Source organism: Myotis daubentonii, chromosome 9, assembly GCF_963259705.1.
Source record: "Myotis daubentonii chromosome 9, mMyoDau2.1, whole genome shotgun sequence".
NCBI classification, from domain to species: domain Eukaryota; kingdom Metazoa; phylum Chordata; class Mammalia; order Chiroptera; family Vespertilionidae; genus Myotis; species Myotis daubentonii.
The window spans coordinates 68,341,336-68,368,950 of record NC_081848.1 but is presented as its reverse complement, the minus strand read 5'-3'; the positions used below and the strand labels follow the sequence as shown (position 1 = coordinate 68,368,950).

Genomic DNA, 27,615 nt, shown 5'->3' with positions numbered 1-27,615 from the left:
TCCACCTGTTTGCCTCGGAGAGGCTCTTCCATCTGCAACAAAGCCACGGCCTCCTTGGTAAAAGCTGCCAGGGGCTTAAGCGTCTTCGTCGTGCGATATTTGGTAATCTGAAAAAACACAGCTGAGTTACAAGTACAGTAGTAAAGTGGACACCTATGAACCCACCACCAATTATTTCATTTACCTGTGTTCCTTTTTGGCCTATCACGTGCCTACCCCGCAACCAGACTCCCACTATCCTGAACTATGTTTATTATTTTCAACATTAAAAACTTTTAAGAATATATTTGTATCTAAGCAATATATTGTTTTCTTTTGCTTATGGTTTCCCACTTTTGTTGGTTGTTGCACACGATTTGCTGTGAACGTTCCTGTTCAGGTTTCCTGATTCACGTGCAGTGAGAGTTTCTTAATTTGTGCAAATCCAGTGGGTGTAAGTGATATATTTCAGGGGCTTTATGTTGAGCAGTTATTTAAAGCTTTATTGGTCACTTGTATTTCTTCTATGAAATGTTGTTCAGGTCATTCAGTCATTTTGTTGTTGTTGGGTTATTTGCTTTAGCTTATTGATTCCTTGATGCTCTTTTTATAACCTGAGGGTTAATTCTCTGTTGGCTAGATGCACTGCATCTTCTCTTCTCTCTGTGACTGTCTTCATTTTTCTTAAGGTATCTTTTGAGAAACGGGTGTTTTTAGTTTGAATGGGGTCAAATTTATTAATCACTCTTTTATGATTGTGCTTTTGTTTATTGCTTAAGGAATATTTCCTTATCCTGAAGTTATAAAGACATTCTCCTCTATTTTATTCTAAAAATCTCAGCTTTTATAATTATGTCTTTAATTTGCTAAAAAAGCAAATTTTAACATGGGAAGCTACCATATCTCCTCAGTACCACCAGCTTAACTTTTGATGATACCCCGAGGAATAAAACCGCCGATCTCGGTTTAATTGAGATGAATTATTCAACTTTCACCACTTGCGGCTGCACATCTCACTGAATCAGCTTTTTATTGATTTTGTGCAACCAAATGAAACCCAGGAATGGATGAGGTTCAACGTGTGATTTCAGATGTTTATGTTTGCTCAGGTTGCCGTTTATAAAAATAGATCCATGCTCCAGAGTAAACCAATGGGATCAATTTGAACTTTAAAAATTAAGGCTTGCTAATGATGTTGGCCATCTTATCTGGCTTTATTTGGGTTTCACCTAAGATTTGATTGGTCAAGAGGAGTTGGCTGCTCTGAAATAATACAGAGGGAAGGCGCTGATCGCCCATGGCTCCTGCAGCCCCGATGCCCCAGGGTGCAGTGTTCTTTGATTATGTGTCAAGACGAATGGGGCAGACCTTTGACAGACTCGTGCTGTGGCTGGAGCGGGCCCAGCGTTCGCTGCTGACCTCGCCATCGCAAACGAGCAGGTGTCGCAGGAGCTCCCGTCCCTCTCAGCCCTTCCTTTTCCCTGGGGGGCCATCGCCTCCAGAGGAAGATGGATGCCCGCCATAGAGGAGCTGTTAATAGCACTTACTCTGTCTTAATCCTTTTTAATCCCATTCACATTTCAGTGTCTGACACTTGGCAGGATGTCAGAAGCCTCAGTGCAAGCACGGAAATTTCCCTTTGAACAGTGGGGACCCAGTAAAATTGTTTTCCTGATGTTTAATTTGTGAAAACATGGAAGAGTGTAATATTCCCTCCTAGATCCCAAATAGAGTGCCAGCAAAAGATCTTGCCAAAGTGACCTTTCTGGAGCTTTTGATTACCTTTGTTTTTAAAAGATGGCAATGAAGTTTTTTTGATCAAGCTTACTAAGTGCTACAATAGGGTGTCCCTGGTGTATTAAGTTTACTGAATGGGGAAATAACTTCCACAGAGGTTGCTATCTGAAATCAAGTGTGTAAAAAAAAAAAAAAAAAAAAAAAAAAAAAAAAATAAATAAATCTCAAAAATATAAAAAAAAATAAATAAATAAATAAAAAATAATAAAAAAAAAAAATAAAAAAAAAAAAAAAAAAAAAGAAATCAAGTGTGATCTGTCTGATGGCAAACCTGTTGGGAATTTGGAACTTACACTCTTTACCGATAGGACTTGAGCCTCTCCTTGGGCCCTACCTTCTCATGAATGGGACCTGCCTGTTTCCTTGCGTTGCTAATAAAAGGAATTTGGAGAATTCCAGGAAAATGCTGGGAAGACTGAGACCCCAGTTGCAGTTGACATCTGTCAGATCTGAGATTATGTGGGTTGGTTTGTGGAGTCTACTGTCATGGATGTGTGCATGTGAAGCTTGTACGTGGCTGTTGAGAATGGTTGTGGGGTGCAGAAGTTCTTGGTAGCACAGCAGCTCCCCAGTGTCGGATTCTGGATCAGACTTGGGGTCAGCTTCAGGGTAACAAGAGGACAGATGCCCAAGAACATGCCGTCTCTGACTTCTTGGCCTTCCTCTCTGAGTGCCGGCCTTCACTGGGTGGAGATGGGTCTTGTCTGGAGGGGGAGCCCTTTCTGCCATTTGGGTTCTTGCCCAGCCTGGGATGAGGGCTGGCCGAGGGGGTCCACACCATTGTGGGAGAGAAGGCTGGGAGCTACTTGAGGAGCATTTGGGGTTTGAGTCAGTTGTGTCTTTGAAAAAATTTACCCATTTGGACTTGTCTGTGGAAGCAATTAGGGAGATCACAGGACCGTTTCTGACTCCCGATTCTGTGCAGTGTCTATTCAGAAAAATAGAAAACAGTCAACTGGAACAGGGGATTATTTGAGCACACACAGAGTCCTGTTGTCTCTGAGGCATGCCCTCAGACAATTTGCCTTTTAGTGAAGTTTCAGCCCATGAAAGGAAATAAAAAGTGTTTTATTAGATGGCAAAGAAAGATGGACTGGACTTATGAGACTTCGAGAATTTTAGCTTTTTCTTTGTTAATGCAAACTTTGGAAGAGGGTGACTTTTTAGATAATGCAATTTATTTGTACAATGCAGTAATTATTGTTAGTAGTCATTAACTATCTTCAACTGGGTAACATGCCTGTGGTGTGTTCTGTATCTTTTGTTCAAAGCTAAGCTTTGCTACTTCTGAAGATACAGTGTACCTTAGGGATATAACCAGTTCGCATTTATTAAGCATCTATTTTGTACAAAACTTTATGGATGTTCTTGCTTGCCATGACCCCAGGAAGTCAGGTAGAATATGGGAAACTAAACTTTCCAAAGAATTGGTAACGACCCAGTGTTATACACCTAGTGGTGGAGTGGAGATTTGAACCCAGGTCTGCCATCCACATCCATTCTTCTGCAAAATGCTGACTCATTTGCTATAGGTCTGGCTGGAACCCAGCACAGCTCATTGCTGTTTACAGACTATGTTTATATCTCTCACATCTCTCATGTGTGGAATTTCATTTCCTGAAAGCACAGAAGGAAAAGTAAAGAATCCACAAATGCAACCAGTAATGTGCTGTTTGAACACATGGTGTGGAGTGACGGAATATCAGTCTTCTGGCCTTGATAGGTTCAAGTTCTTGGTTAGTGAGGAAAATCACGCTTAGCCTAAATTCCTGCATAGGCTGAGGGGATTACTCTACGATTTGTTGGATTGCTGGATTTGTTGAAGGGAGAGGTGCAAGAAGCCGCCAGAAATTTGCAATGCATCCCAGGAAACACTCCCTTTGGGCACCTTCTCCACCCAATAGAGTCTGGTTTTAGGCCGGAATCCTCAGGACAAGGCCCCTCCCTTGTTTAAAGACCATTAAAGGATGTCTTAAGTTTATTCTGGGTTTCCTCAAACCAAACCAACTCCCAGCTCATCCCCTGGAGTTGTTCAGGGACTTCCCGGGAGCTTGCAGGTTGTGGCTACTTCAGACCAGAGGGAGTCTCTGGTTTGCATCATCTTGTCTCACTGTCCCTTTAAAATATCTTAAGCCAGTGGTTCTCAGACTTTGGAGGGTGAGTCAGGGCCCATAAAGAACCCAGAGACCCAGGCTGGTTGAAGTAGGACAGGGCTGGGCCTTGGTATTTTTAACAAGTTCCCCAGATGGTTCTGATACCTACCAAAGTGTGAGACCCGCTTCCATGGGCTTTCTTGCCATCGTCTTTTCTTCTCACATTCTTTGACGTGAATGTTCTCTTTTGCTCTCTCCTGCTGTCCAAGTCCAACCCAGTTCTCTTGTCTAGACCTTGTCTCCACCCTCATGCGCTCCACCTGCCACACGGCGCACAGCCTTCCAGCCATCAGCCAGTTCAGGCGCTGTGCTGGCGTGAGTTATAAAGTCCCCAACTTCAAGGGGTTTCCATCCAGTGAAAGAGACACAGTTAAGTAACGAGTGGTAAGAGGTGAGGCTGGGGGCTGAGCACAGTACAGAGGAAAGCTCGGGCTGTGCTGGGGAATTGAGTTTGGCCAAGTTGTTGGGCAAAGGAGGGAGGGAAATGACTTGTTTTCTAGGTAGTAGAACCAGCATGAGCCAGAGTAGGGGAGGGCTGCACAGATTTTTCGGGGAATTTGAGGTATGTTGATACCTGGACAAACGTGACTGAGTCCTGAGTTCTTCTTTCATGACTCACACTTTCCTTTATAGTAGACATCGATTTCATCTGCTATAAAAAAACAAGTGTGTGTGTTTTGAAAAGTTCAGAAGGAGACATAAAGTGGTGAACGTAACATGGTGATAATCTCACCAAATGAAATGGTTCCTAAAAGGAGAGAAAAAAGTCAGTTGTTTATGTCTTTGCCTCCATTGCCAGTCTTTCAGCAACTGGAGACTGTGTACCTAGTGACCGCAGGGCCTGGCATATAGTTTCAGTCACTGAAAGCACGGCCGAATGAATGAGTTTCAGACCCAGGTACTTGGGACAAATTACTATGCCTCTCTTGGCTTCTGTTTCCCCAACTCTAAATGGAGACGGATTGGCACAGGTCATCCCTAAGGTTGTCTCCTCCTTTGTGACTTACCACACATATCCCGATGGCTTATTCTCGAGGCCCCGAAGGTCACACACATCTCTTCAGCGTTACCCAGCGATGGCCAGGCCAGCTCTGTTCTGGGCCTTGGAGACCCAGTTAAACCCACTGATCAGCCAGTGCTGAATGAGCACGTGACAGGGGAGGCCGGGCGCTGGGCAAATTGGACGTGAAGTGTGTGATTCCTTTTAGGTTTATGCTGCGAGAGAGGGTCAGACTGCAGGTGTGCTGGGTGCCAGAGGATGCCGCTCCCAGAAAGCAGCTCTGTGGCCCATGTGTTTGACCACCAGGCACCGTCCTCTGTCACCAATGGACCATGATTGCAAGTTGTTTTATCTCTCACATGCCCTGTACTCATTAAGAAAAAGGTTGTTCCTTTCCATGTGTTAGGAGCCGAAGTGTTCCAACTGGAAATTCAGATTAGCATCTGAGATCCTGTGATTTTTAAACGGAATTGACTGAAATCTAGCCAAAAGCAAAGAAACAATGGCAGCAATGATAGAGTTATCTTCTCTTAAACATTTGCTTTTGCGTCAGACGTTATTTCATTTAGTTCTCTCGCATGTTTACGGAGGGGACTGTTATGGTCCCTATTTTCAGACGAGAAGATGGAACTTCAGGTTAGTGCTCAAGCTAGTAATTGTGGGAACCAGGACACGGAACCGGCCCCAGCCCACAGGCTCAGGCGCTGACCTGCTGTTGGTCTGCCCGCGGCTCTGTCCCGGCGAAGTATGTGATTTAGGGTCGTGGTCAGCACACTACGGTCCTGAGGGCCAAATCTAGCCACTGCTTGTTTTTGGGTGGCCTGTGAGCTAAGTGTTTTTTTGTTTTGTTTTTTACATTTTTTAATGGTTGAAAAAAAAATCAAGAGAAGAATATATCTTATGACAGTTGAAAATTAAATGCACATTTAACACGTACGATTAAAGTTTCATTGGAACACAGCCATGATCATTATTCAGTGCGTTATCTGTGGCTGATTTCACACCACGACAGCAGAGTTATATGACATGCAAAGCCCAAGAAACGTGCAAAGCCAGTAGTGTCTGGCCTTTTATGGAAACAAGTTGCCAACCTCTGGTTTAGGGCCAGAATTCTTTAGGCTTTATGGGTTATTGCAAATCACCTGTCGCCTCCCAGCGCTGTCCTCACCGGTCCTGGGTGGGCTCCACTAAACCAGCTCTCCAACAAACCAGTGTTTTCTGACTCCCAGTCCTCTTTTCATTGTTTGGATATAAAATAAAAGTGTTTACCTTGTGCAGTCACTGGGTTGAGAGTACCTGCTCCAGGTGACTTGCCAAAGTGCCATTTTATCAAAGATCAGGCTCTTAGTGGAGGATGGTGCGGCTTTACCATGGAACATTTTTGTGTGTGGCGATTGCATTTAAGTTATTGTTAAAAGCCGAGTGGAGAACAATTGAAGTTGCTTGTGTTGTCTGGATAGTTGAGTGACGTGCTTTTTCATTGGAAGGGATATTGTAGGCAGAAAAATCTGTATAAGGATTGGCCTGTCACCACCACCTGTGACTTCTGAGCCCACCCTGAGACTGTCCTGTCATGTGGGGAAGAGCGGGGCCTGGGTCCTGTGCGCTCAGCTAAACTCAGGAGAAGCTGTGGGGGTGGGGCTGAGGTGGGTTTGCAGAGAGTGTCGCTGTATGTGGGTGGATATGGATGGCCTCAGTGCAGCTCTGGCCATGATGGGCAGCGGGAGACAAGCACGTGGCTTCTGAGAACTTTAACCCAAGTTCTTGCTTCTGGGTTAGCAGAAATTCCTTCCGGTTCTGCTTTTTCTTAGTCTTGTTGCAAGACAGCTCACCCTCCCTGCAGGTCACCTCCCAGCCTCCTGTCCCAGCCTCTGCTGGTGGGAATAATTGTAACACTAGCTGCCACTTGTGCCGCACTCACTGTCCGTTAGTTAAGTGCTTCCCATTGATTATATCGTTGAAGACTTGTCATAGCAATCCTATGAGGTAAATGCCATTCATATCTTTTTTTTGTTATGAAAATTCTCAAACACACATCCTCCCTCTCCTCCCCCCCCATGCTCATCTTACTTATCAGTACTTCACCCCAGCCTTGCTCAGGTAGGTGCTGCTGTGATTACTGCTGAGAGAGGATGAGGGGCTCGCCAGGTTCATGCAGCGGGTCGGGCTGGACTCCAGAGTGTGACCTCCTGATTCCTGTGCTCTCCCACCTCGATGACTCATGTTTGCTGCTGTTTATAGAGCACCTACTATGTGCTGCTTAATCCCCCTCACATCAAGCCTACAGAGTAGATGGTGACTTACAGCTGCCAGATCTTAAGACACAAGGTCACTGGCCTGACTCCTTACTAATCGGTGGTGAGGCCAGGATCAAATCCAGACCTGACTCAAGTCCTGCTGATTTCCTCCCCGACCGTGTTCTCTGTCCTCCCGAGTCCGCAGTGCTGTGGGGACTGCGGCAGTCTGCTTGCAAAGCCTCAGAAGATACTCTGTATGGTTCTGATGAAATCACCACTCACCCTCGTGGTCTCTGAGATAGGATCCACCCATGGCTTTTTGGCCACAGAGAGTAGATAGCGAGATACCCCTTAGCTTTTTGTGGGCAGTCAAAGGCCGAGCTCGAAAAGCTGGAACCTGGAGTCCTGAGGTTCAGTCCTTTTCCGGGAGGCAGGGGAGGGCTGTGGGAGCCCGGGGAGTCAGAGACGCCCAGCTGGGCGGGGGCAGGGTGGAGGTGGGGAGGGTTCCATGAGGAACAGCCCTGAACATAAAAACACTGAGTAAGTGGTGGCTATTAGCTATTTTTATCGTCCTCGGAGGCGGATGGGCAGTGTAGGAGGGAATTGGTGGGATTTATGGAGTGGTTTTATTATTCAGATTCTAGAAGAGGAAGTAAAAGTCTTCAACTGGAGCATCAGAACTCCCAACCCATTTGCACTTTTCCGGGGTGGTGGTGGCATGGGGGCAGGTCAGGGGATGAGCAGAGAATTGAGGGGAAGGCAAAATGATGCATTTCATATTCACAGCATGCACACTGTTCACATTTGACCTTGGCTAGAGACTCTTCCTCCAAGAGAAACAGAGGATAAACCATTCGTTAATAATGGCACCCCATGAACTTGATCAGTCGAAGGTCTTAGGAGGAGTTGGGAATATGGATAAATGGAATGGGCCAAATAATGAAAAGCTGTACCTTGTCTTGGTCTTTATATGCTTGCGTTTGAGAGAGAGGGTGAGCCATGAGGGTGCTGTGATGCCAACTGCCATCTTGTCTCAGCATTAAGGTGAACATACCAGGAGGGTGAATTCCAATCACTTACCCATCACAAGGGGGCATCTACACTCAGATCCAATTAGTTGTGGTCAGTTAAGAAAGCCAGAGCTCTTCATCTGTGTTTTTTTTTTTTTTTTTTTTTTTTAACTAAAAATCAAGATTTTTTTGAAATGCTCCAGTCTCCTAATTTTTATTTTGTTTTATTTTTGTTAGTCCTCATTCGAGGATATTTTCCCACTGATTTTTAGAGAGTGGAAGGGAAGGGGAGTGACAGAGAGAAACATTTATGTGAGAGAGACACATCGATTGGTTGCCTCCTGTATATGCTCTGACCAGGGCTGGGGATTGAGACTGCAACTGAGGTACATGCCCTTGACTGGAATCGAACCCAGGACCCTTCAGTCCAAGGGCTGATGTTCTATCGATTGAACCAAACCAGCGAGGGCCAGTCTCCCAATTTTTAAATACTTGCCTAAGATTTTAGGAAATACTGTGGTAAAATACCACATTTTACACCTTAATTATATACAATTTTTATTTGTCAATTATATCTCATAAGAGTTGGAAAAAACCACAATGGGGAAAAAATAGAATAGTGTTTTAATGGAGATAAATAAAAAAACAAATAAACACTGGGTAAAATAAAACATGTCAGTGGGCTAGATTTGGGAAAAGGAGCTCCAATTTAGGACCCTTCCCCAAATTTATTATAGATTGTGGCAAAAGGGCTCAGACAGGGGCCTGGGCCTGCCTTGGACCCTCTTTTGAGGTGAGGAGACAGGCCCTCCCTGTGCAGGGATCCGGGCTGTAGTCTCAGTGTTGGGTGTCTGGGTCGAGTTGCTGAATCATTCTGGGACTTATTTTATTCCTTCATAAAGTCAAAGGGTTTTCAAATTATCTTCCTTAGATATGCCAGGGGGTCCACAAGTGTTTGCTTTGCGTTTCATTAAAAACATGGTCTTCCCTTCCAATTTGTCTGTGTTTAAAATGGAAATATGGCCCTGGCTGGTTTGGCTTAGTGGATAGAGTGTTGGCCTGCGGACTGAAGGGTCCCGGGTTCGATTCTGGTCAGGGGCACATGCCTGGGTTGTGGGCTCGATCCCCAGTGTGTGTGTGTGTGTGTGTGTGTGCAGGAGGTAGCCAATCAATGGTTCTCTCTCATCATTGATGTTTCTGTCTTTCTCTCCCTCCCTCTCTGAAATCAATAAAAATATATATTTAAAAAAAAAGGAAATATGTGTTACAGCAAATTTTAATACATTGGAGAACACCAGTTTCTTAACTTGGCTATTTAGCAATTATATTCAACATAAAACTAAGCTGCTCTGGCCAATGTAGTTCAATTGTTGGGCATTGTCCCATGAACCAAAAGGTTACTGGTTCAATTCCCAGTCAGGACACATGCCCGAGTTGTGGGCTCAATCTCCAGTAGGGAGTGTGCAGGAGGCAGGCAACTGATGCTCTGCTCTCATATAAATGGTTCTCCTTCTCTCTCCCTCCCTTCCTCTCTACCTAAAACAAAAATAAAAATAAAAAAATCTATAAAAATATTTAAACAACAGCAAAACCCAGAAATCTCTCTAAATATCAATAAAAATATTTAAAAAATTAGATTACTTGAACTTTAAAATAAATACATTTTATTCAACTATGCATATGCATACATATACATTTATATATGTACAGACATGTATGGAATATAGAAATCTGTATATATAGTTCTTCCTGAGATTTGTTTTGAAAAGTATTTCTGCTAAAAATACCCACGGAAACTTCTGGCCTGGGATTCCAAGGTCATCCTCAGTGCTGCATCTCAAGTTCACATAGCCTCACCAAAATAGCCCCTCTGGCAACTTTTTTCTCTGTGCATTTGGAAGAGTTCATCATGCCTCCAAAGCTCGAAGAGGGAAGAGATGAGCCAGCTGGTGGTTTCAGGGTGGTTGGTGCTCATCCCTTCAATCGAAGCCTCGCCTGGCTTTTCGAGGATGCAGGATTATGCTCACCCTTCTCCATGATTCCTTTTGATGACAGCATCACGTGGAGGGAGTCATTTATTTGCAGATGAGGTGGAGTAAGCCAGCCCATTTTCTCCTTGCTCTGCCCAGTGTCTTGTGCTGTGGGGAGCTTGCCATGCTGCCTGCTAGCCTTCCTGTCCCCTGCCTTTTGGATCCTAGGGTGGAAATGGATGCCAGGTGCTCAGGCCACCACACAATGTCACAATTGCCTTCTGGGAAGTTTCTGATAATGGCGTTTATGGCCTGGCTTCTGGGTTCAGTGGGAGAGCCCATTCTGTCTACTATGTTCCTGATCAATGATTTAACGCCCAGGGGCCAGTTTTATAGGGAGCTGTCGGATAATTTCACAAGGGAGATAAATGAGAGCTAGGAAGAATGATGGCCTTTCAGAATTGAAGTCTGTGCATGTTCCAAATCCCGTAAAAATGCTGTTTGATTTTAAAAATTGCTTGAAGCGGTTCACATTTTGGTTAATTACGTCAGTGGGTAAAAATAACTATTGTCATATGGTGTGTGGGCTTGGTTTTAGAAGGATAAAGAGTCTATTGTTACCCATTGTGTTATGCAGTCACTTATTACCCATCTCTAAAAATTGATCATGTAGAATAGAAAGCCCGAAGTTTGCCACAAGCTGAAATCCAGGCTCCTCTGTGAATTTAGCTTCAAACTGCTCCTTTTTAATTCGATCTATTTAAGTGGGTTCATCGAACCTGTTCCCAAGGCCCATGCCAGGTGAGGGTTTGTGACAGGTGGCCCTGAAATCGCCTTTGGGTCCCATGGCCTCAGCTGAGATTTGTCCAGGGACGAACCAGGCTATTGCTTAAGGCCAAGGCTTCAGAGTCAGGGAGTCCTGGGCTGTTACCTCATTAGTTGTAAGATGATGGGTCAGGAGCTTAACTTTTCCGGGGCTTAGTTTCTTCTGCAAAATAGGGATAAACACAGTTCCTGTTTCCTGGGATTGTTGGAAGACTTAAATGAGATGATATAACACCTGTAGTGCAGTGATTGGCCAATAGTTAGGGCTTAATTAATATAACAGGTAGAACCAAATAGCATTAAATTTCCACATGGAGTTGCTCTTTAGGTGGCGTTTTCTTCCATTCTTCTATATGTCACCTTCAAGACACCTGTCCCCCAAGCTCCCCAGGTCATACTCGCACCCCCCGTTTTCAGCTGGTGGTTCATGACTATCCACATTGCATGCTCATGCTCTTTGGCACCTACCTCAGGGCCTGGTACAGTGCAGGCTCTAGGAAAAGGCATGGATGGCAAGGGGCTCAGAGCCTGGAGAGCTCCTAGGGGCTGGAGTGGTCACAGAAGGTCATCAAATGAGTTTAGGGTCACAGAAGGTCATCAAATGAGTTAAGGGTGACAGCGTTGGAGTTTTGATGAGGCAGGAAGAGGCCTACTAGGCTGGGAATGTAGGAACCTTGTCTTGCTCTTACCTTGTGGGATCTGTATTGCATGAACTAGTATCCTTTGTCTATTTTATAATTGATGAAACAGATAGCTTGGTGAGACCCTCAAGCCCCACAGCTCACAAGTGTTAGGGCAAGTTGAACCTGAAGCTCTTGATCACTGTGTTGGGCTGTACCTACCAGAGTCATGGTTCCTCAGCAGTGATGTACATGAGCTCTGTGCCCTGGATCTTGCCTGTGGCCCTGCAGACCCCCACCTACCCATCTCCACCCTGCTCTGCCTAAGGGGGGAGCCTGATTTTTTCTACACCTTAGTTTCTGCCTCCTGGGATTGTTGGGTGCTGGGTGCCCTTGGCCTCCAGCTTCCTGGCCAAACGCCCAGTAGGAGGACCCAGCTGGAGATGTGGGAGAGGAAGTCCTTGTCCTTTACCATTGCTGCTGCCTCAGGATTTTTATTTTTAAATTTTATTGATTTTAGAGCGAGAGAGAGAAAGAGGGAAAGTGAAGTGAGAGAGAGAGAGAGAGATCAATTTGCTGTTCCACTTATTTATGCACTCATTGGTTGACCCATGTATGTGCCCTGACTGGGATTGAACCTGCAACCTTGGTGTATCGGGACAGCTCTCTAACTAACTGAACTGCCCAGCCAGGGCTATCTCGGGATTCTTGCCGTCTCTTATTGGTTTCCCTTACCCCCACCCACACCCTTGTAGCAGACCCTTTTGAACTTTCCACACTTACCCTGGTTGAGTGTGTCTGTCACCTGTCCCTGCCAGGATCCTGATGAATACTGGCATATTTTAGAAAGCCTGATCTGGTCCTTTATTTATTCTTCACTGTGCATTGAAGGGAGAGATTAGGAGAGCAGCAGCCAGGTATGTGGATGAAGGAATAGGGCCTGGTTCTCACCTTTGCTGTTCACAGATGGAGGTTTTGGCCTTCTGGATTCCAAGTGAGGGATTATAGATGGGGTCACTGCAATGCTCTGCCAGGACTGGAACAGAAATGTAGTGCAGCAGATATAACCCTGCTCTGTGTGTCCTGAGAGCATCAAAAATAAATATGGAAATGGTCTGAGTTCTTATCAGCCCTAGGGTGAGTCTGATTCTGTTATTTAGGGCTGCAGGTTATGAGGAGTTGGTTTAAGGTAGCCACAGTATGGAAGTGGGAAGTCAAGGTGTATGGGGTAGGAAAGCATTTTTAGGACATGGCCACTGAGTGCACCCAGGAAGGATGGAGGAGGGAGGAGTCAGAGGTTATTCTGATGTTTATAGATGGGAGACAGGTTTAATGGTGCAGTCATACAGAGAAGGACTCAAAGGGAGGGAAAGAGATTATGTATGGGTCCATTTGGGTGTGTTTGTAGGAGAACGTTTATATGTACAGGAGTTGGGGGTAGAATTTAGAAGTTTTAGGTAAATGCAGCTAGTGAGCTCCCTGTGAGTAGGTGTTGCGTAGGAAGAATCCAGTGTTCAGAGTGGACCACTGATGTGATGGCTAGGGCTTTGGCTGAATTGGGATGGCATCAAAGGCAGTGTTAGTAGTTTTGTTTTCTCTGGGGTCCGATTTGGGGAACTACTTGTGGTTCCCGAAGATGAGGAGAGAGAGAGCTCTGGCTCATCAGCATAACTAAAGGAGGTTGTGAAAAAGGACATACCTATCTAGGGGAGAGGGCAGCTATGGACAGGTTGGAGGACTCAACACCAAGGGTCAGCTCCTCAGAAAGGAGGAGGGAGAAGACTCTACTGTGTAGTGTTGAGCATTTTGGGGTACAGTTAATGCCCAGCCATCTGGTTGACCAATGGGTTTCTACTGTACCTGGGGTGTGTAAATAACCGAAATCCTTGGCAGAACTGAGAAACAGTCTCATACTCTTTTCCCATATGTCGGTATGTCTTCCTGCTAAGTCAGAGAGCTTTATCTCTCTCCCTCATCTCAGGGTTTGCTCCTTTTACCCAGCTATGGGGGACTGCAGAAGCCTTGGGTCATCTGCAGATGACCTTGGGTGACCTTGTAGAGGAGTGGTAAGAAGGGAGGTGAACTATGAGTACTCCATCTAGGTCAGGTCAGCATCTTAGGAGAGAAGGCATTGGAGAAGGTTGGCTAGAGTGGTTGGGGTCAAGACAGAGGACCTGGGTTCTGGTTTTGGTGCTTCCTCACCAGCTGTGTGTCCTTGGGTAAGCCACCTGCTGTCTCTGGGCCCCAATGCCCACCTCTGTAACTGCGTTGTTGACCAATTATTGAAATATTTTGGACATTATGAGTTTCAGTTTGCTCACTGGTTTTGTTACTAGGATCTGAGCCTGGGTGTTGTCATTGGTAAAATGGGGGTGAAAATACCTTGTAGACTTGCTGTGAAGTTTGAAAGGTGATGATGATGGCAATAGCAGCTGCATAGGTGGTTTAATTTCATCCTCACTGCAACAAGGCAGCTGTGATTATCATCTCTGCTTACAGATGTAGACACCGAGGAACAGAGAGGTCAAGCTACTTGGCCCAAGTCACATAACCAGGAAATGGTGGCACTGAATGATTTCCTCTAGGTGGTCTGGTTCCAGGTCCCATGCTCCTAATCATGATTCCATGACTGTGTGCTCAGACACTGGATGTAGAGGAAGCCTTGCTCAGTGCCTGGCACACAGTAGGTACTTAGTAAGCTAAAGTTCCTTCCTTTTTATGCTCAGAATGCATTTGGAAGTGGAGGTTCCCATAGTGCTTTTTGTCAGGCCTTGGCCTTGCCCTGGAATCTTGGGGCTAATCTTTTCCCATCTCTGGACCTTTGGGTTTGCCTCCTGTCTAAAATGAGAGGCTCATTCTCTTCTTCAGTGGCATTGATTGAGTCCCTGCTGTATGCACCAGTCTAGGCACAGGGCACAGATAAGGCTTCTATTCTCACTTTGGTTGGAGGAGACAGAGTAATTGAGGTAAACGCCGAGGAGAAAACACACTAGTGATGTGATGGAGAGTGAGGGGCACTGACTTCCATCGGCTGGTTGGAGAAGGACTCACCGAAGAGGTGACATTTAGGCCGTGTCATGGGAAGGTCTGGGCAGAGTGTTTTGGAGAAGCCAATAAGTCTGTAAGGCTCTAAAGGGGAAACCAGGTTCAAGAACACTGCGAGGGCATGAGGGCGTGAGGAGATCAGAGAGGCCTTAGGCTGTGGCTCAGAGTTTGAATTTTATTCTTAGTGTGATGGGAAGTCGGGGGACATTTTTCCCACCAGGGTCCCTTTTGATTGTTTTCCTGTTCATGATGACCATGCTTTGAAAAATCCTGTTAACCACAAAAGGCGTGTTTATTAAACCACAGAACACACAACTTAGGCTTTTAAAGTGTGGGGAAGTAATTTATGGATCGCGATGAATATCTTTGAGGACCCCCAGAGACCTAAAGATGATGGATGGAGACACTGTCAACTAAACAATCTTAAAGTCCCTGTTTTAAACCTTCATTCTTCCCAAAGCTGCATGCCATAGGATTAAAAAAGATTCCTGCCACCTATTGGTAGAAAACAGAAGATGAATTTTTGCCCAATGAAAATCCCAAGCCCAGTGTATTTCTTCGGTCCCACATTTTTGGCTTCACACCCTGCAGTGGAGACCTGGAAATGGCTCGGGGGCAGGGTGGCATGGTGCTGCCTTCCTCTCTTTCTGGCAGAGAATCTGGACTTTCTTTCTGGATCCTTCTAACTCAGTTCCTGATGGTGTGTCAGGAGGGACTGTTGGATGTATCTGTGAGGACAAACACTGGCAAGCCAACAGCCGGTCAGCCTCTGTATGTTCAACCAGGTGAAGCCATTGTTTGTCCTTGACCCACCGGTACACTGAGTTCCTGAATTCAGTGTCCCCACACGCTAACCTAGGCGAGCGGACTTGTTAGCACCCCACCCCATTATTAAATTCTCAGCTGCTTTATTTCTCATTTGCATTTTCCGAGGCTGAGTGAATGTGCTGACTTCCGTTTTCTTTTTCTGTTTCAGATTTTGTGCACGGATGCCTGTAGTAGTAAGTACCACTTCCCTCTCCACTCTTGTGTTGTTTGTTACTGCCCCCTGATGGACACAGCAGCATTAATAGCAATGTGAAAGCCACAGAAAATGTTAATTTGTGAAAATTCAGTTTTCAGTTGTTCTTTAAACGTGTTGTGGGGATTGAAACGGCTAGTGAAGGAAACAATTCAATCCATTGTGCAACATGGACAAGTAAAAAATTTATACTTTCTGTGATTTTTTTTCCTCCCAACCTACATCCATGGGTGATTAAAAAACCCCACACAACTTAGTTGAAACCATGATACCACGATGCAGTATGATTTATTTTATGTGCTGTGATCCCATAAGTATTTTCTTGAGTTGTTACATTGCCCCATGATTTTTAAGTGGTGTACAGGGTTTGTATAACCTTTAGAAAACCAGACAGCCTTTTGTGTATTTGCTTCCATGTGGAGGGCTTGGTCCCACCCACTAACTCTAGTGCTGGTCCATTGAAGTCCTCCCTAGTCTATACTAAAATGAGAAAAATAAGGATATGAGAATAAGTTTTTTAAAAAATATATTTTTATTGATTTCAGGCAGGAAGGGAGAGGAAGAGAGAGAGAGAGAGAGAGAGAGAGAGAGAGAGAGAGAGAGAGAGAGAAACATCAATGATGAGAGAGAATCATTGATCAGCTGCCTCCTGGAGGCCCCCTACTGGGGATCAAGCCTACAACCCCGGGATGTGCCCTTGACCGGAATCGAACCTGGGACCTTTCAGTCCGCAGGCCGACGCTCTATCCACTGAGCCAAACCAGTTAGGGCGAGAATGAGTTTTTAATGAAGCTAACTATATTCAGTTGAAAGTACTGCCTATTTTGGGATTATGTACTTAATATTTTTTTTGGTTGTAAAACGTTTCAATAAGAAAGAAAGATAATAGTACTTGGTAGTTTTTTTAAAATGTAGGTATCTTTTGGGAAAAACTTGGTAGATTTTGTCTGCCCTCAAAATTAGGGGACTTTTTAGGTGATCACTTAGTAAGTTAAAATGTCTAATCACTGGGTTGTATGCCTGAAACTAACATAATATTGTGTGTCAACTGCCATTAAAAAATAAAAAATTATTTAAAGGCAAAACCCCTCCACAAATGGCCCCCCAAAAAGCAGGGGCACTTTTTTTATTTTATTGGTAAAATCCTAAAACCTGTGAACCACAGAAATAAAATAGACTGTTCTCAGAGTACCATGTAAAGGGGACAGATCATGCTGAAACCTTCTAATAAAGAAATCTCAGTTAATAATAGTAATTATACAAAGGCTGTGCAAACAATGGGAAGAATCCTGCAGTTGCTTTTCCTGCCTTGTTAATCAGCTTGGTCAATGAGCTTGTACCTCTAGCAGATTCGAATCACTGGCGTGAAAGAAGAAAACCTCTCTGCATAGAGGTGATATTTTGGAGCAGAAGGAAAGATGAGGGAACGATGATACATTTAAAAATGTATAATAAAAAAACACCCTGTCGTATAGCGAGTATATGGTAGATGTGCCATTTTATTAGTTTGCATTTTGCTTTTCTCTCCTGTGTGCTAGGTGTCCCCTGTGAGCTGGTTACAGTTAAATCTACCACCACTGAGATTCTTGTCAGTAAAAAAACAGAAAACCTTTCACTAATAACCGTGACCGATTCGAGCAACCAGAATCCGCAGCGTTTCCAAGAGAACGGAGACGGCATTATTTCAGTTGCGGGGCTGGCTCCTGGTACGAACTATTATATCAGATACTCAAATGGCTCTAGTTTCTGCTGCCAAGTGTGGACACGTGAGCAAGACTCTTCCCTTGGGGTGGATTGCGGGGTTTAGAGACTGTAAATGTCTTCATACCTGGACTGTATGTGAGATCTCTTTATTTGAGCTTCAACAGTAAAATGCAACCGTGTTGTATCTCTCTTCTCCCCATTCTTGGCCCTGTTGCCTGGCTGGAGGGTATCCTGACTCCTCTGAGAGCGGCTCTAACCCTCTGTCTGCCTGGTCTTCGAGCAGTACTACCATGGCCCAGCACAGATGTAGACTCAGAGACCCAGGTTGGCTTCCTGGCTCTGTCAGTTTCGAACTCTGTGACTCTGGGCAATTCCTCTTAGACCTCATCTTTATTAAAAAAAAAACCACACACACCACACCAACAAACTATACACACACATTTTATTTATTTATTAAAAATATTTTTTTATTGATTTCAGAGAGAAAGAGAGAAGGAGAGAGAGATAGAAATTATAACGATGAGAGAGAATCACTGATCGGCTGCCTCCTGCACGTCCCAAACTGGGAACCGAGTCCACAACCCGGGCATGTGCCCCAACTGGGAATTGAACCATGACCTCCTGGTCCATGGCTCGATGCTCAACCACTGAGCCACGCCGGCTGGGCGCACACACACATTTTAAAAAACATATTTTAAAAAGTGCTTTATTTTCTAAACCATTGAAACCCAAGAACTTGCTTTCCTAAAAACTTCCCAGAATCCCTGCATGAATCAACAAAATTTAGTTCTCAACACGTTTCTCCATCTTTAAAACAGATCCGTAGCCTTCCTCATGACGTTGCGAAGCATAAATGAGCAACTGTATGTATGGACAGCACCTGCCACGGTGCCAGGAACGTGGTCCCAAATAGGGCGGCTGCTTTTGCTGCCTCGACCACTGTGACCGTGGTTATCATTTTACCACCCCCCTCACCACCCTCAGCATTGACTGTAATGGACTCCACAGTGATAAGCTGCCAAAAATGCTACCGTGAACCTGCCCCTCAGGCAAGAGGAAGCTCGAGTCTGGAGGGGCTTTGAGGCATGAAGTGTACTGACGTGTGGGCCCTAGACGCTTCCCTGCCTGTGCCTTTTCGTTTCTCTTGATTCCTCTCCTGCCCCTTTTCATGGATTTCGTAACGGTTGCATCTCCGGGGGGCCAGGTGAGGCACACTCTCCATGCTGACATTTGAAGGTCATGTGCATGCCCAGGTGATGTTACCTGCGCCATCTTTTCTCTTCTGGGGGCAGTGCCTAGGTCCTTGAGAAAAGGGGCCCCATGGCTGTGCTTCCTCCTCTGTTGCAAGTTGCTATTCCTCAGTCTTGAATATAATTAGGATGTATCCACTTTGAAGTTATAGTTAATGACTGTAAAAACTTTCATTGTTTTTAAAAAATCCTCACTTGAGGATTTAAATTACTTTCAGAGAGGAAGGGGGAGGAAGAGAGAGATAGAAACATCAATGAAGAGAGAGAATCATTGATCAGTTGCCTCCTGCATGCCCCTTACTGGGGATGGAGTGCTTAACCCCGGGCATGTGCCCTTGACTGGGAATCGAACCTTGACCTCCTGGTTCATAGGTCGACAGCCAGCCAGCCACTGAGCCAGGCTGGCTGGGCAGAACCCAGATTTTTTTTTTTTAAAACATATTTTATTGACTTTTTACAGAGAGAAAGGGAGAGGGATAGAGAGTTAGAAACATCGATGAGAGAGAAACATTGATCAGCTGCCTCCTGCACGCCCCCAACTGGGGATGTGCCCGCAACCAAGGTACATGCCCTTGACTGGAATCGAACCTGGGACCCTACAGTCCCCAGGCCAATGCTCTATCCACTGAGCCAAACCGGTCAGGGCTAGATTTTTTATATGTCCATATCCAGTGACCACGTTTACCATGTCAAGGTGCCTTAATAATTCGCCCTTTGTGTTTAATGTAGTGTGTTAGAGCTGTCAACAGAGGAACCCGAGACCGAGAGATTGGAAAGGATTAATTCCAGGTCACACAGCTCAGGTGGGGGAGAGCAGGTCCATATGTCCAGGTCTGGATTCTAAGACCAGTTCTTTCTTCTCATGTGATTCTGTCCCTTGTCATCTTCATACCAGAAGGATATGGAGCATCCTCTGATTTCAGGGATTGGCAAAAAGTTACCGGATACTTCTGTACCAGATGATGCCTCACTACATGTGGCTGTTTTCTGTGAACGGGGGGATAGACTTACTTTGCATCTTACGTCTCTGTTTGTACCAGCTTCTATACAGATTTAGCCCTCATTCAAGTCCCAGCCAAGAGGGCCAACCTCTGTCACTTTGTCTATGTTTTAAAGCCTTTGTTTCACAAACATGCATGCATACATGTATGTATATGATTGCAAAATTCACTTCTGGGAAGTAGTGTACAGATCAGGCCTTGCTCTCATATTTCTCTTGCAAATATAATTTTTCTTTGGAAATAATATCGAAATAGAACCCAGCCCTGTGTTTGGCATTGCAGCTATTTCCATCAGTCCCACCAGCGTGAATCTAACATGGAAAAACGACGACTCAGCTGCTTCTAATTATGAGTATGAAGTAAAGGATGAGAAGGGAAGCAGGACGTGGACTTCTGATGCAAATCAAAGAAGCATTAATATCCCCAACCTAAGTCCAGCGACTTTATATACCTTCTCCATCACTCCGGAAATAAACGGAAGTAGGGGAAATGCCAGCTTCATAAATGTCACAACAAGTAAGATGACTAGCTCCCAGCAATGATCATGAATCATCATTCCTTCTTGCCCCGTGGGCTAGAGCCTTGTCCATTCAAGTTGCCTGTTGAAAAGAGATTGATTGTCATTAACTGTGGGAGAGGAGAAAGGATTCTGTATTGTTCAAAGCCCAGGAGTTCAGGTTGCCTGATCATTCAATATTAAGGCCCCCTGTGTTTGGGATGCCTTACGTAATTCCAACTGCTTGGTTGTAAAAATCTTTTGTTTTTATTGGTTAATACTTTTCTGCTGGGACTTGGGAGCAGAGACCCCATTGGAAATGTGTTTTGATGTTGTCACTAATTACGAGGCTTCTTCTAAGCTCCCCAGGAGAATTGGTGTTGTGTTTATAGTCTCAGGAATTTTTCTTGGGGAATGAAATTTTGGTAGATTTTATAGAGGAATGTGTGTTTCAAATGAAAGTGCCCAGTGACATTTGATTGAGCTTAGATTTGTACTTAGCTTAGATGTCAGTATCCTGAGCCACCTGTTATAGCAGCAAATTTAGCTCTCTGTTTTTTTTTTTTTTTTTAAAGCTGAAAAGAACCAAAAATATAAAACAGAGGTGAGAAGGTCTTTTTAAGCTGAGAAGAAGCAGACATTTGAAAAAGAGGCCCATTGTTGGTTTTCCGGGGTGGGAGTGTGATCTCATTGGCTGGTGAAGCCAGGAGTCTGACGTCTTGGAGTCCAGGGCTTGAAGTGACCGCCTGGGCCAGCACCTTCTGCACACGGAGCAGACAAACACTAAACCAGTGGTTTTCAACTTGTTTTGTCTTTTTTTTCAGCTAGGAAACAATTTCTTTAAGCAAAATCTTTCTCAGAAGCCCATTAAGTAAAAAGAACCAGGGAGAGAGGAGCTAAGGGATGGAGTGTCTCAGGCCCCTTCAATAAACCTCTGGAACTCCTCAGAGCACAGTTTTAGAGGGAAACCCCCTTCCCCCCTAAAATAAAGATTTCTATATTATTGTGAAAGAGAGGAAAAGAAGGTGCTAGAAGAAAGTGAAGGAGGCAAAAGAAGACAGATTTTAGAAATGGTGGTGGGGACAAAGGGACAGAGAATTGGCGAGGGTGGGGAAGAGAAGGCGGTGAGTTAGCAGGAAGCAGCCAGCCGGGAGCTGAGGACCCTTACTCTGCCTTACAGCCTGAGGACAAGGCTGTGTTCCTCAGCACCTACTATGTGCTTAGCTGTCCTTATTCCATGATTTTTGTCCTCCCGGTAACTCCAAGGGCTACAGTGGACGAAACTGTAAAGCTGAGAAGTTAGGTGTCCTGTGAGAGCCCAGAGTTACAGGTGGTGGGAGCCCAGGGGGCCTGATTCCTGACCCCCTGTGGCACAGTGATGTGCGTAACAGGTACCCAGTGTCATTCAGCTGGCTGGTTTGTTGGCGTTCCATTAAAAAAAGCAAAAGGCACACAAGTGGCCCAGTTTAGAAATCTTTGCATCAGCAACTTTTGATGTGGAGACTAGGACCACAGAGTGGACCAGCTGGACGGGGCGTGGTGTCTCAGGTTCGGCTTCCTGCAGACCTCAGGCAGGGTTTCTGCTCTGCCCACGACATACCTGTGCTTGGATGTGCTGAAGGCCGGAGCCCTGGGCTCTGGCTTTCCTGACGCTCCCAAGTGTGCGCTCTTGAGCAAGCCACCCGCCTCTCTGTAGCTCCATGTTCTCATAAAGGCAGGGCGTGCATGTCATTTCGGCTGAAAGGGTTTGGTTTATGTCACTGTGAGCCAAATCAGGTGATGGAAAGCACGGTGAGGGGTTAGCACAGATTGAAAGTTTTCTGAAAAATCCCCTTGGTTTCAGAATGCAGCAATGCATTCCTTCATAGAAATGTCTTGGTATTATGAAATGATATTACTTGTGTTGTCTCGACTCGAGACCTTTAGACATAGCAAACAACCACTTTCTTTGATGCTCTGTTCCTGATGTTTAAAAACAGATGTAGTTAAATGCTGCTGTTTAAAAGGGACCGTTTAGAGGAGTGTCAAGTCACTGTTGGTCTACTGTCTTGGGGAATATTACAGATCTTAAAAAGCTCTGGATTTAAGATTTAGTCTCTTCTCTCCTCTTCCGTATACAATATATATTTTCTCCTGCTCGGCAATGATGGAATTGCACTAGACTCTGATATAAAGGAAGTGTTTTTAGTGGGTAATATTGAAACATCGGCGTCCGTAATGAAAGTTAATTCTTAATGAAAGGTGATTATGCATATCTTGTTCCATCAATGCCCATCTTGTGTTTTTAAAATAGCGCCTCTTCCAGTGTCTGATCTTCATGTTACCTGCAAGGGTGTGACCGCAGTTGCACTGGCCTGGAAGAATAGCAATGGCACTGCCACCTGCCGGATACTCCTAGAAGCCACGGGAAGCCATGTGGAGGTGACTCACAACTTACCAGTCAATATTCCAGACCTGAAGCCAGGGTTTAAATATAAGGTCACTTTAGATGTTTCGGAATCAAACAGCACTGGAGAACATGGCTCAGGTGAGTTACAAGAGTGTGCCTCTCGTCTACTTGCAAGTTTTGCCTTTCAGTAACTTAATACTTTAAAAAATATGGTTCTATGTGTAGAGAGTGTTAGAATCTGTAGAGGGCTCCTCCTGCAGGTTTGACTTTGACCCCACGCCTGTTTGAGGAAGGAGGGAAAGTATTTTGATTTTGCAGGTCAGCGCAGGGGGCTCAGAATGGCAGCGGGTCGAAGCTTTTGGCATCCAGGAAAGCAGCTGGGCCACGTGGCTTTTCCAACTTTCCGCTGAACAAATGACAGACCTGTTACCCCACGTAGGCCATTCTTCTTTTTTATTTAAAAAATTTTAAACATATTTTTAATTGATTTCAGAGAAGAAGGGAGAGGAAGAGAGATAGAAACATCAATGATGAGAATAATTAATTGGCTGCCCCCTGCACGCCCCACACTGCGGATTGAGCCTGCAACCTGGGCATGTGCCCTGACCGGAATTGAACTGTGATGCTCAACCACTGAGCCAAGAGGCCGGGCTGTTTCTTCTTATATATATATATTTTTTAATTGATTTTCAGAGAGAGAGGGAGAGATAGAGAGAGAAACATCAATGTGACAGTGGAATATCCATCGGCTGCTGGGCATGTGCCCTGACCAGGAATCAAACCGGCAACCCTTCCGTTCATGGGACGACACTCAACCAACTGAGCCACACTGGCCAGTTGGAGGAGCTTATCACATCCCCCGAGAAAAGGGATACTGAGGCAGACCTAGACATCTCCTGCATTGACAGTGGAGTAGTCATTTGCAGATTTCAGAGCATTTTCAGGGCAACTCTGTGAACTGAGAAGAACAAACATTTCACCCCCATTTTATACAGAGGACACAGAACTACAGAGTGGGTGTTAGGATTCCTGATTGCAAGAGACAGAAACCAGACTCACCATAGCTGAGACTAGAAGAGCAACCGATTGGCTCATGTATGTTTCCCCACCACGGGCAGCCAGGCCTTAAAGAAAGGGTGACACTTATCTCTTCTTCCTGTTCCTTTCTTTTTATCGGTTTTGTTGTCAGAGTATTTCTCCACACAACTCCAGGAGAAACGGCCACCAGCAGTCCCCCTGGCTCACCCCCGGTCAGCAGGGGCCTAGGCCAGGGCAACAGGTGCTTGAGTGGGTTCTGATGAACTACGTTTGGCTGGTGGCTGTCTTGGGAAGAGCACATCTGGACTTGGGTGGGAGAAGGTGACTTCCTGAAAGTAGGGAGCGGGATGCAAATAGATGAATTTGAAAGAGAGGTGCAGATATCTATGCTGCGTCCTGCGATAAAAGTACAGAGTGAAACATCTGCCCCAAATCGGGGCCTTTTCAGGCACAGGTGTCTCTGTCGGGGGAGGAGGGCGGCAGGTACTGGGAGTCCCAACTGTGGGGCAGAAAGAAGACAGGCATGTGTTTCTGTCGAATTTAATGTCTTTGCCTTTTGTGTTTGAAGCAAATGTCACCGGCACAGAGAGCTCAGACCCGACACCCAAAAGCCTCACTGCCCTTTTGTACAACGACCCACCCTCTGGCTTTCCTCCGACTGACACGGAAGTCCTGCTTCTTGGGTTAAAGTCTGGCACGTCGTACAATGCCACTGTTTATCCTCGAGCACCATCCGGCCCGGAAGGAGAGCCCCAGAAAATACTCTTCAGCACACGTACGTTGGATTTCATAAAATGGCTTCAGCTAGTTTCGAGCACTAAGTTTTGTCCTCTGTGATTCTGAGTTACCTCTTGCTTCACAAGTGGTTTTGTTGTTACACGGAGTTTTCCGGAAGAGGTTTCGGACAGAGCAGACCCGTTGAGGTTCTTCTTAGCCCTGTGGCCAAGACGCTTCTTTCTCTGAGCTCAGGAGAGCACAGGGAGCAGCCACTCTGTGCCTCCCCCGGGAGCTGCCTGGGGTTTTCCTTCATTTCTCTGCACATGAGCCAATGAGACAAGCTGGTGTGATATTTTTCTCTTACAAACTGATACTCACTTAGTCAGTGTTGGTTAAGTATTTTCTCCTTGAGAGCAGAGAATGAGTTTCCTCTTTTGGACTGACCTTGGGAAGCACACTGCTCTTTCTTTAAAAAAAATTTTTTTTTATTGATTTCCGAGAGGAAGGAAAAGGGAGAGAGAGATAAAAACATTAATGTTGAGAATCATGAACTGGCTGCCTCCTGCATGCCCCACACTGCAACCTGGGCCTGTGCTCTGACTGGGAATCTAACCTCCTGGTTGATAGAGCGACACTCAACCACTGAGCCACACCGGCTGGGCAGCATGCTGCTCTTTCTGTGGAAACTTGTGCATGTTTCTGCTTTTTATCTCTCCTTCATCAGCACCTCCACCCTGTAGATTGACCAGTATGGGAAGGCTTTTTGGATTGGTGCTGGTGAGCGGCTAAACAAATGCACAGTTCCTACCCTCAGGGAGTTTCAGTCTAGATGATAATTGAGACACAAATACTTGGAATAGCACATGGCCTGCTCTGCGGGTTTAGGAGCAAACTCCACAGCATTGCAGTTCTCAGGGGCTTGGTGGCAGGCAGCATAACCTGACTCTGGTTATCTTATCCAAAAGTATATCTGTTCTGAAAGGCTGTCGTAGGCTCACAGAACAGGGTGGGGGCCGGAGGACCCAGGACAGAAAATGGATTGGCACCCAGAAAACTCTGGATGGCTGGACTGCACTGGATCTGGTGACACTCTGAGGATTCAAAGTCCCGAGATGGAGAGCTGTCCCATACCCACTTTCTGGATTTCTGTGCTGGAGAAGGGAGATGCTATCCCCCAGCTTCTACATGGGTCACAGGCACTTCCTCACACCAAGGGGGCATGGAGTGCTGTTTGGAAAAGGGGCTGCACAGGGAATGATGGTCACTGCCCACTGTCGCTGCCCATGAGGGAGTCCACCACATCACATGGAAAACAAAGAGCAGCTATGCTATTGCAGTTGGCCAGGCTGCTTCTTCATAGAAGAAGATGCCTGACTTGTGCTGGGACCCCATACATGTGTGTGTGTGTGTGTGTGTGTTGTGGTTAAACGGTGTAGGATAGAAAGGAACCATCGCTGAGGGTATTTCTTAGACTAGATGGCATGCCCAAGGACGGTGTCTCTCTTTCTCTCTGGCTTGGCCGTTCTGGTTATTGTGAACTCCTCTCGTGTCTTCGCAGAATCCAGTCAGGTTTTTGACATCAAAGCTACAAACGTCACTGCCACGAGCATGATCCTGACCTGGAAAATCAATAATGATTCGTGCTCTGTCTACACCTACGAGATAGACGTTAAGTCCGCTTCCCTCAGTCTCAATCTCACCATCAGTGAGACTCAGGCCAACATCACCGGACTCAGCTCGAGCACCTTATACAACATCACAGTGCGCCCGTTCCTGCAGGACGGCTCTGCGGGCATGCCGGGCTTCCTCCAGGTGTACACCCGTGAGTGCACGCATTGTTAGCTAGCCTTTCTTGCCTACCTGCCATGCGCCAGGCCCAGTACGAGGCTCTGCTCCTGCCCTGCAGAGCCGAGCGTGTGAGTCCACGGGACTTCTACGTTCAGGATCTGCGATACAATACCGGTGATCCTCGACCGACCCTGCCACATGCCCACGTTGTGTGATGTGTTTTCCTCGCTCTGTCTTGTTTACTGTTCACAGCCCTGTGACCTGGTTGCCACTAGGCTGTTTTATGGATGAGGCAGCCAAGGCTGAGAGAGGTGCTGTTGCCTTGGCATCACACTTGGCAGATGACAGAGGTAGGGTTAGACAGCTGGGGTGTCTCGACCCCAGCCTGTGCGGGTAAGGACCGTTCCGGTGTGGCAGAGACGTGGAGCAACTGGCTACACGGAGACAAAAAGAACCTGGATATTCATGTCCCCTTGTCCCTAAGGTGCTGATGTATAATGAAGCAGGGCTCAGCTGTGTCTCATCCTTTGTTCGCTTAACTGTCCCTTAAAGATCGGATGATAGGCAGCACATTAAAAGCTTTTTGTCCAAAGAGGCTCCAGTACTTTAGAATAAACCTAACAGCATTCCAGTGGTGTCATAGGGTAATACTATAACAGTATCAGGGTAGCAGTGGCCTTTGAAGTACGTAGTAGGATCCCTGCTTTACAGATGAGAACACTACAGCTCAGCTGGGCTGAGCAGTTGGCCCAAGGCCACAGAGCTAGCAAGTGGCCGAGCAGGGACTGGAACCCAGAGATCCCGGCTCATCCCACAACAGTGCTTTCATCCAAGGTTTGCCCCTTCCCAGGAAGCACACCGGCAGTGGCCAAGGTCCCCCTCCAGACCCTGAACCCTTGACCCCCGGGATACACACCTCCTCTCATTTCCTGCGGATGACCGTGAACAACCTAAGCAGTTTCTGCACTCTTGTAGCCGAGTGTTCTCTCAGTGGCCAGACACCAGTTTCTGAGGGGGTTCGCGTTGTCGGTGACAGTGCAAAGAAGAGAAAAAGAGAGGTCAGGGTCATTTAGCCTCATTGTAAATATTTTGTGAGGTTCAGTCACCTTGTTTTCTGGAGATAGAGCCTTACTTGCCCCCTACGTTTTTCCTCAGGTCCTGGTCCAGTTTCTGACTTCCGGGTGACGAGTGTCACCACAAGGACTGTTAGCTTAGCTTGGAGCAGCAATGACTCGGATTCCTTTAAGATACTCACCCAGAACGGAACTGGAAAATTTCAGGAGACAACCACCCAAAGTAGTATCGTCATTGGTGGCCTGTACCCTGGGACCGAGTATTGTTTTGAAATATTTCCACAAGGGCCAAATGGGACTGAAGGGGATTCCTCGACAGTTTGCAGTACAACTGGTAAGCAAATAGGCTGTGTTGTCTGTGAAACAGTGATGGTTCTCAAAGGAAATCAGTATAATTTATAAATGTCAGGTTTTCCAAATATTGTTTTTCTTTTATTATCTAAGAAAAGTCTTTAAAAAACATTTACAATGACAGTAACGCATAATCATTCTATAAAATACA

At 45.7% G+C, this 27,615-nt stretch overlaps 1 protein-coding gene across 1 annotated transcript in view; it reads left to right on the top strand.

Annotated features, from left to right (window-relative positions):
- The window catches only part of PTPRJ (protein tyrosine phosphatase receptor type J), a 141,121-nt gene that overhangs the window by 83,183 nt on the left and 30,323 nt on the right, over positions 1-27,615 (top strand). The window contains exons 2-8 of the mRNA XM_059709372.1: positions 15,613-15,637; positions 17,196-17,423; positions 19,868-20,128; positions 22,402-22,635; positions 24,104-24,310; positions 25,811-26,074; positions 27,196-27,447. Of these exons, the coding sequence (XP_059565355.1) occupies positions 15,613-15,637; positions 17,196-17,423; positions 19,868-20,128; positions 22,402-22,635; positions 24,104-24,310; positions 25,811-26,074; positions 27,196-27,447 (1,471 nt within the window). The remainder of the gene's footprint in view (positions 1-15,612; positions 15,638-17,195; positions 17,424-19,867; positions 20,129-22,401; positions 22,636-24,103; positions 24,311-25,810; positions 26,075-27,195; positions 27,448-27,615) is intronic.